Genomic DNA, 11242 nt, shown 5'->3' on the forward strand with positions numbered 1-11242 from the left:
CCCAGCTATAGCCACCGTGAGCACAGTTGCGGGCCACTGCAGCGTAACACGATTTTATTAGAAATTAGTGTTTGTTTCCATCACCTAGGCTGAGCCAACAAAGAATTGGAGTTATGTGACAAAGAAGTTCTGGGCCATTCTTTAGGCAGAGGTCAGTCAGGTAAGAAATCGAATAACACCCGGTACTGGTTACATGGGGTCACCAGCAAGTTTCCGGTTTTCTCAGAAACCGACAAGGTTTGACCTTCATTTATGCTTTCTGTTTACTTTCCCTGGGCTACTCAGAGTTGAAAAGTACACAAAACCAAGAGCTGCTTTCTGCTTGGGCCTGAGGAACTCAAAAGAAAATTCTCCAAGCCCTAATGCCACAAAGTCTGGCTAAAGAAGCTAAAGTTACTTCAGTGATTTCAATGTTAGTATTTTTCTTAAGACCAAGGAGATAGTTTCCATCAGTCCAGGACGACTGTGCTTTCTCAGGAAGAGACAGGTCACCACTCAGACAGCTGAGGATGTAAATGTCAAAGCAGTAAAGAGAGGCTGCAGGACTGGGGAGGCCAAAGGACAGGCATCAAAATACCTCAGTGGGGAGCTGGGCCTTGAGCATTAGAAGGCTTCGGGAGGGCAGCGGAGGAAATAGGCTAGTGGCCTCCGGCAGGAGCATTCCAGTCTGTGGGAAAGCCACAAAGCCAAAGCCGGAATCTGGCCAAAGAAATGGATTTGTCTTCATCTTGTTACTCCAGTGAAGGCTGAAAGAAGTGTTTGAGCCGATGACCAGGGTGCCTTGCCTGAAAGTCTGTATTTTCAAGGCTGTGACAAGTGTAAATGCCTGGTTAGTCACAGTTCTCCGGCCCCATCATGTCATTTCAGGTCCTTGTGGGTGTCTGCTAACCTTGGCCTGGCATTTGCCCATCGGGTCAGCCACGAGCAGGCCACTTAGCTATAGTGACAGCAGTCTGGAGAGATGAACCTGATAACCTGTGTTCCTTCCCAGGTGGCTACTACCCAGTGGCTACGCTGTTTTGTTAGGCTGGCTGATCCCTCCCTGATAGCATTCTTTTGGAAAAGAATTTGGATAAGCAGCCTCCTAAGGGCCAAGCCAAACAGAAAGCAGTGAACGAAAGCCCTGAGGAGGAACTTGCACCCTTGCCCAAAAGCTGGTGCTTGGCGGCTCTGTGGCCATATGACCCAACAAGAAAGAAATGAAGAAACCTTTCAAGAGACTCAGGCTGCTCACATCACCCTGCATCCAGGCTCAGCACTAGGCAGAACCACCGCCCTCGGCCGGGACACAAAACCAGGAGAACGGGGTGGGGGGCAGTGGGTATATGGCCAAGCACATGCCACCCCTGCACAGGGCTGCTTGGGATGCAGAGCTCATGCTCACTGTCCTCGGATGGGCATCCAAGTGCAGTGCCCACACGCTCCACGGCCTTCCCACTGTGGCTCATGCTCCTGGCCCCTGTGGTGGCTCTTTGGCTTTCTGGTGAGTAAAGCAAAGCATGCCTTGAGGGCAAGAGAATCAAAAAGAGCAATCATGTTAGACCCTAAGAGTCAGTTATGTGACTTTAAGATGTAGGGGTAAAATGTCCTTTCTCATGGGCCTTTTTAGCACCACGGTTCCCAATTTAAACATCCTTCCTTCCTGCGGGCTCTCTGGGCCACCTGCTTGGGCAGCCCAGCAAAGCCAAAGCTAGTAAATTTTTTTTTGGTGGTGGTGGTTTTTGTTTTGTTTTTATTGCTTCTCTAGCCCCTCTCTGATTCTGCAGGAAAGAGGGGGTTACGGTCAGAAAAAGATGATGTGGGTCAGGGCAGAATACAAATCTCCTGAATAAAAGTACAAAGTGCTTTAAAGAAACTGATCCCAAAGGCATCAGGAAAGGCCAAGGGCTCTGCCCTGCCCAGGGTCCTGGCACCCTCAAGGGGTAGCACAAATACCCAGTGCCCTCATTGTTACAGACTTAAAACTATTCGTTTCCTAGATAATTTTTTAAAAAACAAAATTGTGAAGCCTGTGCTTAAACACCATAAGGAAGAAGGAGCCCCACCTTCTGTGAGAAACTGGGCCTCCACAGCACCAGAACGAACCCATTCCCCATGGACCTCAACAAAGGCCTAAAGGTAGCCCCTCAGTGGAGCAAAGGGGTACTCCAAAAAGGGCCAAGGGGAATGTTTTTGTGGGAGGTGGGCTGGTCAGTCCATTGGCCCCGGGGGCAGCAGCAGCTCCCTGTCAGGAAGGGTGAGCAAAGGGTCCAGGACTTGGTCATCTTGAAGTGTTCAGGGAGCAGGGCAAAGGAAGGTGGTCCCTCTCCTGCTCAGGCCCTCTGACTTCCTGTCATGCCTCTGGGTGCTGGGACAGAAACCCAGCCAGCAGCAGCGTGGGGTGGCCAGTGGGGCAGGGTTCCACAGGAGGGGGGACAGGGTGTCCTGTGCCCTGACTCCCTGAGGGTCTCATCAGTCGCGATGGGTAGACTGGTGGCCGAGCTGCCGGTCATCGTAGGTGCTGTAGCGCTTGACGTGGATACGGCGGACACGGTCCCGCAGTTCAAAGGCCTCCTCGTCTTCACTGGGGGAAGCCTGGCTGCGGCTACGGCTGGTGGCCTCCAATAAGGAGTTGTCGGGGACTCGGGGGGTCTCGTACAGTAGGACGTTGAGAGTCTCCTCATAGATTCGGGCCTCTGGGAACTCCACCTGGGATCAGGGGGCGAGAGAACCCCATGAGGTTTCGTCCACGAGAGGGAGCCGCACGTCCGGGCCCTTGGGTCTGTGCTGGCTCTACAAGGCCGCCTGACCTCTCTCACAAGACAGATGGCCTTCCAGCTCGTGAGGGAGGGAGGCCTCTCTGACGATGTGAGGAGGTGCGCTCTGTGGACATCAGGGTGCCAGAGCGTGGCGCGCTGCCCGTGCCCCACCCAGTCCCAGGCCATCAGACTAGTACGTGTAGAGGGTCGGGCCTGAGCTTTGTGGTCAGACCTCGGCTTAAATATGGCCCCCCCATTTACTAGCTGCCTGGCTCGGTTTCCACATGTGTAAAAAAATCAGGGTTCATATCTACTTCAGAGTTGTGAACATTACATGAAAGACCGGGGGGCGGGTGCCCGGATGGCTCGGTCGGTTGAGCATCCGACGCGGTTTTGGCTCAGGTCATGAGCCTAGGGTCACGGGATCGAGCCCCACACTGGGCTCCACACTCATGGAACCTGCTTGAGATTCTGTCTCTCTCCCTCTGCCCCCCTTCCCAACTTGTGCTCCCTCTCTATCTCTCTCTCTCTGAAAAAAAAAAAAAAGGGATGGCGTTCAAGGCAGCTGAATTCTAGCCTAACTTGAGCTTCCAGCGCTGCCTGTCTCACAGGTGTGGTGCGAGGGCTCAAAAAGTTCACGGAAGAGAAAGCACTTAGGAAGGTGACGGGTGTTGCTGCCACTTCCACAGTGTAACCAGCCCCCACAGAGACCTGTCCCTGAATCTTGACTCCGCTGAAATGTGCACATGGGAGTCCCACCCCCAAAATGACAGGAGGAAGCAGGGCCACCTCCTATAAGCTGTCCAACCCCCCCCCCCCCCCAACCCTCAGACTGCCCAGCTAGAGGCACTGCAGTGGCCGTGCAGGTGCTACATGAGCTCGGGGCTTTGAGCCCTCACACATGTGACCGTCCCCCACATGAGCTGCCCTCCGGGCTCAGCGAAGCCCTGCCGCCCCCCATACAAACATTCTCGGGGCAGCTACTCCCTGGGGAGGACAGCACCCGCTTGCGGCCCGGGAGAACGGGGTTCGCGGGGTCCGTGTTAACGGTCACCTGTCAAATCCTTCCCGTACCCAGCGCCATGTGGTCACTGCAGAGGCTGAGCTGAGTGACCAGGAACCCACAAGGAGCAGGGGCCGGAGGAGAGATCAGAGCAGCTGCTTCCGCCAGCCTGCACCGCTCCTCCTGGGAGCCATCTTGTGTTCATTCTGCTTCTGGTAAACTCACACTGTCGTCCCCATGTTTGCAGATGAGGAAGCTGAGGCTCACGTGGTTTAAACGGCTCAGACGATGTCAGAAAACTAGTAAATGGCGGAACCAGAATTCAAACCTGAACTGGGCCAACTCCAAAGACCCGGTCCTTCCCCCTGCACCACGCTGTCCCTTGCTGGTCGGCGGCCCCTGCCTCTCAGCTGACCCAGAAAAGCGCTCCCCAGCCGCTCCCCGAACTCCTGGAACTACCCAGCACCATCACGTGGGTTTGGGGGAGACAGAGCAAACCGCACTCCTTTTTTGCTCCCTGTGGTGAAAGGCACAGCTGGGGCTGCGCTGCTGTGTCCCGTCCCCCCCACGCAGAGGGAAGCCCGCCACACCTTGGTCTGTTTCTTCTCCGTGGCGTACACGATGGAGGTGCAGCACACCTCTGCCAGCTTGCGACCCTGGCCATAGAAGGACCAGCAGCAGATCTCATCGCCGATGACGTCCTTGAGGAAGAGCACGCGGCCGTTGAAGCGCAGGGAGAGCTTGTCAAACAGCTCGATGTTTTTCAGCAGGTGGTCGTCGGAGTTGCTGAAAAAAACCCATGAAGGCCGGTGGGCCCAGGAATGAGGTTCTGGCACAAGAGAGGGGGCTAGCTGGGTGTCTCCTCTCTGTCCCTCCCCATCATGCACAACTGAGAAAAAGCCAAGATGCCAGAGGGAACAGGAAGAGAAAGGGTCACGGGGCACCCTCTGGGTTTGGGGGCCTGTGAGGAAAAAGAGGGGAGTTGGTCTTAAGTTAAAAGCAGAGAGAGGGGCGCCTGGGTGGCTCAGTTGGTCAAGCGTCTGACTTTGGCTCAGGTCATGATCTCATGGTTCGTGAGTTTGAGCCCTGCATCGGGCTCTGCACTAACAATGCAAAGCCTGCCTGGGGCTCTCTCTTGCTCTCTGCCCCTCCCCAACTTGCATGCACTCACACGCGTGCGCTCTAAGTAAAAATAAACTCAAAAAAAATTCCACACATAAAAAACAAGTTAAAGCAGAAAGAACTGAAGGAGGGAGGTCTCCTCTCATTAGGCCCAGAAGGAAGGAGTCTCGCTGCCATCGAGGCAGGAGGATCCCCTTCCTTGCCGTAGGGGTGATGCTGGCAACAGGCCCGTCCACAGGACTTACTGAGCCTGCGGCCTTCTGGGTCTAGCTAACTGTGGCCCAGCAATGAAGCACAATGACTGGCTTATGTCCTCGTCCACCTCATAAGATAATGCTGGGAAGACACCTGGCAAGCTGCCTGACATGGCAAGTTGGGGTAGGGGGCTGTTCCAAGTTCATTCTCATCTATATCCTCAGCCGGGGCCCCGCGCCAGGTTCCAGACGCCTCTGCTCTGATTTCCCTTCTACTCTCCGTTCTTCCCTCCTGAGACCTGGGCCCTTCCCAACCCTGCCGGGAGTGCAGGCGGCTTCTCTTGGGTCTGCCGCCCCGTTGCTGGCTGGCCAGTCGTTCTAGCTACTTCTGCGGGCCTTCCCCCAGCCCCAGCGCCCGCCCCCTCGGCCCCCAGATGCCCACCCTACCTGGTGTAGGAATACTTGTTGTTGCTTCTATTGTACAGCAGCTTCACCACGGGCTGGGGGGGAGGAGAGCGTGAGGGCCAGGCCAGGGTCCCATCCGCCCCTGCCCGCAGCCCTCAGAGGTGCCAGTACCTTGGTGGAGGATTCGATGAGCCTCTCTTCCTCTTTCAGGGATGTGATGATGGGGATGTTGCACACGGGCTGGTAGGAGTCCTTCTTGTCCTGGGTGACACACACAGCCGAGAATCTTTTTTGAGCTCTCTTGCTTGCCAGGCTAAGCCAGGCTTTCCCCAGGAGCTGTCAGAGCCCCTATGCCAAGGCCACCCTCTGCTTGTTGTGGAGGCATCTGGCAACAGAAACTGCCAGCCCGCAGGCAGAACCCCGTTTCCAGAAAACCTAAAATCCAGATATCAAGGCATAGAAACCGGAAGCTGGGCTTAGTCATACCGCCTGAGTCCGTCACCTTACAAATGGCCTGGCTGCCAGTGTCCTTGGCCTGGGCAACACCCACCTGGTGTATCTAACTTGGTTTGGACTCACGGCACTTGTCACACAGCCTTCCGGGAACTGGACCTTAGTGTCCCCAAAGCACAGGACCAACTCCCTACCTCCTCAACCTAACGCGACCGTATCTCCGTACCTGCAGAGCAGTCTGGCACATGTTCACCAGCCCCTGAATGAGGTAATATTTTGCTTCAGCCATCAATTCCTTGATTTCCTGCCGGTTTTGCGGGAGGATGATGGTGTCATCTCGGAGGTAATTCAAAATGGTGCCGAAGTGCTTTCCGCATCGGTCTATGAGGATCCAGCCTGGGGATGCAGACAGGCCCCAGACGGTGACTCTCTGCCTCCAGGCCGCAAGCAGCAGGAGAAGGCCACCTGACAAGCCTGGTGGCGGGTGGTAAGCAGCATGCAAGCCCAGAGCCCCCACCATAGGGTAACAGAAGCAGAACACAACCTCTAGTTCTTAGGCCTGTGGCTGTTCTTCGACCAAGAACTGGCACGTGCTGTGGGGACGGAGGCCCTCCGGGCCCTGAGAGAGCCCACAGAGGCCGAAGCTCAGGACGGCTCAGGCCCACCTCCCGGGAGCACGGAAACCCCCGGGCCCTGCTTGTCTTCCGTGTACTGCCCAGTCACTACAGCAATGGTTCCTGTGAGAATCTAGTCCTCTGTGAATAGTTAAGAAGTATGGATCTCCTCCCTGGAAAGCGGGTAAGCACACACCATTCCACGTCCGATTTCCAAGAATCCCGAAGCTCTACCGAGGACTCCAGGTGAAGGAGTCCTGTACTAGGTAACAGGAAAAGTCAATCTAGAGTCTGGTTCTGCCAGGCGTAAGCGCTGCCCCAAAGGCACTTCCTCAGGGACACTTCCTTCCCTCCTCAAGCCAGCCCAACAAGCCCCGACGCCTCACCTTCTTTGTCGGTCAGCACCTCCATGCGCCCGCTGAACATGGCCTTGAGCATGGTGTCGTGCCGGGTTAGCGCCCGCACGGTGGTGTAGTACAGGGAGCCGCCCACATTGAGCTGCACGTATTTGTTGCCCAGGCCGCCTCCCTTGAAGCCGCCTAGCTTGGGCTTGGCGCCTGACGCTGGGCACAGACAGGTATCCCCTGACATCTCCCGCTGCAGGTAGATCACCACACGGCAGGAGGTCGGTTTGGAAGGCTCCGCCGTGGTGGAAGGATCACGAGTGAGCGGCCAGTAGAGGCCAGAGCCTCATACTCTCAGCACTGTGAACAGGAGATGGAAGAGGAGACAGGAGTCAGCAGAGGACAGCCCTCAGCCGAGAGGGGCCAGGAGATCCCAGGAGACCGTACAGTCATTCTCTCCTTGACTGCTGCCTAGACCTCGCAGAGGCTAAGGCCCTAGGACAATAGCAAAAGAAGACACTCCTGCTATTGTTTCCGGTACCAGGAACCAGAGCAGTCTCCCAGAGCCCACTCACCATCTCACCAGCCTCCCTGAGACTCGGCTCAGCTCTAGGCAGCAAGGAGGCCTAGCAAACCCCTGGAGTTAGTCGGAGATGCTGGAGGCACAGACTGGGCAGCAGAAGTCTGTACCCTGGGGATCCACAGTCCTATTCCAATTATTTTCTTCCCAAGGTTCCCAGGACCCAAGACTTCCCGCCAAACCTACTGGGAATCCTGCCAGCGCAGGAGATTCCCAGGAGCCAGAGGGACAGGATGCGCTTCCTTTCGAAAGATTCCAGGCTCAGAAGCAGCCCGCACCAGTGCTGACTGTGAGCGCCGCCCGGAGTCTGGCCTCAGAAAGGAAAGTAAAAGCAGTTTCAGGAGAGCCCGGAATGAGCCAGGCGGGAGGGCACCGTCCAATGTTCCTGGCAGAGGTTACTCTGGCCCCAGGGGGATTTCCTGACCTTCCCCTTTCTTGGCCCCAGCCCTGTCCCAAGTTCCTGAAATTGTCACCACTTTTCAGGAGAGAACAACGACAGGATGGCTATTTTTACTTCTTTTTCCTGAGAGGAGGCCCAGCAGCCCCATCTCTTCCTTTCGTTCTACCCACAAGACTGGGGAGAAAGGGCTCCAAAGGATCAGATGATAAATCTAAAAGCAATTAAGTGATTTGGAAACTGAAACGCTGATAGGCATTCATAGGAAGGAGGAGCGAGGAAGCAAAGGAGGGCACAGCCAGGTCACTCCTCGTGATCTAGATTCTATATGCTTCGGTCTCCTAAGGAATCACTAAAGTGCATTCACTGAAAAAAAAAAAAAAAAAAAAAAAAGGCAAACATCCACCGCATGTTTACTATGGTCTAGGTACTAATCTAGGCACTTAATATATACATTACTTCATTTAATTCATTCAGCAATAAAACAATACTGAGTGCCTACTAGGTTAAGCAGTAGGTTCAGAGAGATGAAAAGATAGTGACCTTGCCTCGAAGGAGTATAAAGAAGCATCACAGTGTTAACCAGAAGAAAAACAATAAGAGTTAGCATTTACTGTGCCCCTGGTATGTGCCAGGCACTGAGGATACAGAAGACACTAAGTCATGGCCTCACGGACCTTACATTCTAGGGGGAGGATCCAGACAATTAGCTAGAAAATGAATGCATAAGCGAGCAGTTCCAGAAGGTAAGAAATGCAGTAAATAAACTAGTGACAAGAGGGTGACTAGGGATTAGTACTAATTAGTACAGGGAAAGCCTCTTTGGGAAGGCGACATTCCAGCTGAAGTCTGAAAGCGCATTCCAGACAGATGGGAGAAGTAAGTGCAAAGTTTCTCAGTTAGACACAAGTTTTAGGAGCAGAAATAAGGCCAAGATGTCTAGTGCACATCTTGGCTTGATGTAAAGTCAGGTAACACAGGGGCCAGATCCTATTAACGAGTCTGCATTTTAGGCAGGGGCGCCTGGGTGGCTCAGTGGGTAGTGTCCGACTTCGGCTCAGGTCGTGATCTCACTGCTTTTGCATTCGAGTCCTGCATCGGGCTCTGTGCTGACAGCTTGGGGGCCTGGAGCCTGCTTTGGATTCTGTGTCTCCCTCTCTCTCTGCCCCTCCCCTGCTCACACTCTGTCTGTCTCTCTCTCTCAAAAATAAACAGGAGTGCTTGGGTGGCTCAGTCGGTTGGGCTTCCGACTTGGGCTCAGGTCATGATCTCACAGTTCGTGAGTTGGAGTGCCGCATTGGGCTCTGTGTGGACGGCTCGGGGCCTGGAGCCTGCTTTGGATTCTGTGTCCTCTCTCTCTCTCTCTGCCCCTCTCCCACTTGCGCTGTCTCTCTCTCTCTCAAAAATGAATAAACATTAAAAAAATTTAAAAAAAAGTAAATAAACATTAAAAAATTTAAAGAGTCTGCACTAAAAAAATTTTTTTTAATGTTTTTATTTATTTTTGAGACAGAGACAGACAGAGCATGAGCAGGGGAGGGCCAGAGAGAGAGGGAGACACAGAATCTGAAGCAGGCTCTGGGCTCTGACTTGTCAGCACAGAGCCCGATGTGGGACTCGAACCTGTGAATTGCAAGATCATGACTTGAGCCTAAGTTGCACGCTTAACCGACTGAGCCACCCAGGCGCCCCGAAAGAGTCTGCATTTTATATTAACTGCAACAGCAATCGATTGGACTGTTTTAAGCAGGGGAGTGATAGGATCCAAGTTACTCACACTTTGAAAAGATCACTCTGGCTGCTGTGTAGAGAATGGACTGTTAAAGAGTGCAAGAGAGCACGTGCGAAGACCAGAGGAAGCAGCAGTCTAGGCAAGAGATGAAGGCCTGCACTACACTGTTGGTCACAGAGACCGAGAAAAGGTGAAATTACCTCGTGTAGTTTTCACAACACGCAAACATTTACAGTTACACATCACCTCCCGCAAGTTCAATACAGGAGCAGTGTGCTGGCTTCCCCAACTTTACTGCTCTGCTATCCAAAACAGCACTTAGCACAATGCCAAGCACCTTTTAAAGTATTTAATACATGTCAGTTAGATTGATATTGTCCCTAAAAAAGATTTAGGTAGGTCCCTAGGAAGAATGTCCGTCCAAAAAAGGGCCAGAGAGGTTGCCGTGTGCAGTTCTGAATTTCTGAGACTCACTTGCCCCAAGGATGAGATGAACCCTCACCGGCGGATTGCCCAATCAGTAAGTAACACACGAATAGTGTGAAATCACCTTCCTCCACTCGCCCCAAAGGAATAAATCCACCCCTTAACAGGTTTTAGCAAGTTCCACGTGTATTTTGTGTCTGGCCCCGATTTCCCCAGGATAAAGAAAGCGCACCTATGCTCTGCTAAAATAAAGGAACTCAAAGGCCAGGCGGCGGCCAACGGAGCCTACAAAGCAATTGCTTTGAGCCCTGGACCACGTCAGCTCAGATGCCGCCCGCTCAGATTCTTCCCAGACCAATGGGCTCCAGGAATCTTGTGGCAGGTGACGCCCCACAAAGTAATTCCACTGAGAATGAAGTTTCCACTGATAGCCTCAGTGCTGTTCCTTCCGGACTTCGTGTGTGGATATTTGGGGATGTCTGCCTGGGGCTGAGGGCGTATCCGCCTCTCTCAGCGAGGCTGATGGGAAGCTAAGCAGAATTAAGGGCAGGAAAACAACCACGGCCATGGAAAAAGGTGGGGTCCTAAAGGAAGAAGGACCCAGAAATTCATCACACTAGGGTGGGGGCAGCCGATCTTGGGTTGAGGGGGCGGATCCAGCAGAAATCTTAGGTGTAAATCTTAGGCTTCGTCCAAAGGGTTTGGAAAGATTTGGCGAGACCCAGCCTCCCTGTGGTCTTCCCCGGCCCGCACCCCTCCTCACCACCGAGAAACAGACCGATTCTGACACCCATCCCAGTGGAAGATGTGAGCTCTCCATCTCCCCTAAGCCGTTCCATGCCTTTTCCCCAGGACTGGGTGGGGCTCTCTGCTCCAGCCCCGGGCCCGTCCATCCTGTCCCCCAGGGCAACCTCAGCCCGGCTCTCACCGTCCGCGGGGGGCGCTTCTCCTCCTAGCTGGGTTGCAAGCCGACCCCGTGCCGCCCTGGGCTGTGGCCGCCTGCCCGCCAGCAATCCAGGGCTGTGAGCTCACATCCTTCGCCCGCGCGCGGACCCCGCCCCGAGCCGCGGCACAACCCCGCCCGCCCGGCAGCCTCGGACTCCACGGCCGGGCATGCCCAGCACCCAATCACGGGGGGAGGGAAGGGCTCCTGGGAGTACTCCACGGAGAGCGCACAGCTACTTCCTGCGGCCTTTCCGGCGCAAAGGTCTCTGGGTCTTGTAGGCAGCCGACC

The 11242-nt window shown here is 54.4% G+C and overlaps 1 protein-coding gene across 1 annotated transcript; it reads right to left on the bottom strand.

Annotated features, from left to right (window-relative positions):
- Positions 1-37: 37 nt before the first annotated feature.
- Positions 38-11213, bottom strand: TNFAIP1 (TNF alpha induced protein 1). The gene is made up of 7 exons (XM_045487964.1): positions 10937-11213; positions 6916-7233; positions 6142-6311; positions 5634-5723; positions 5505-5557; positions 4332-4527; positions 38-2688 (listed from the first exon to the last, which is right to left on the bottom strand). The coding sequence occupies exons 2-7, from the start codon at positions 7118-7120 to the stop codon at positions 2452-2454; spliced, it is 951 nt and encodes a 316-aa protein (XP_045343920.1). The 5' UTR covers positions 7121-7233; positions 10937-11213; the 3' UTR covers positions 38-2451.
- Between the last annotated feature and the right edge of the window lie 29 nt (positions 11214-11242).

This window comes from Leopardus geoffroyi, chromosome E1 (genome assembly GCF_018350155.1).
Source record: "Leopardus geoffroyi isolate Oge1 chromosome E1, O.geoffroyi_Oge1_pat1.0, whole genome shotgun sequence".
Classification (NCBI taxonomy): Eukaryota; Metazoa; Chordata; class Mammalia; order Carnivora; family Felidae; genus Leopardus; species Leopardus geoffroyi.

What these genes read in the sequence shown, in the direction of transcription:
- TNFAIP1 (XM_045487964.1), bottom strand. Translation starts at nt 7,120, where the DNA reads ATGTCAGGGGATACCTGTCTGTGCCCAGCGTCAGGCGCCAAGCCCAAG. An exon ending in GGTGCTGACCGACAAAGAAG is followed by an intron (nt 6,312 to 6,915) that starts GTGAGGCGTCGG and finishes CTGCATCCCCAG; the next exon opens with GCTGGATCCTCATAGACCGA. An exon ending in AACAAGTATTCCTACACCAG is followed by an intron (nt 4,528 to 5,504) that starts GTAGGGTGGGCA and finishes GGTTTTTTTCAG; the next exon opens with CAACTCCGACGACCACCTGC.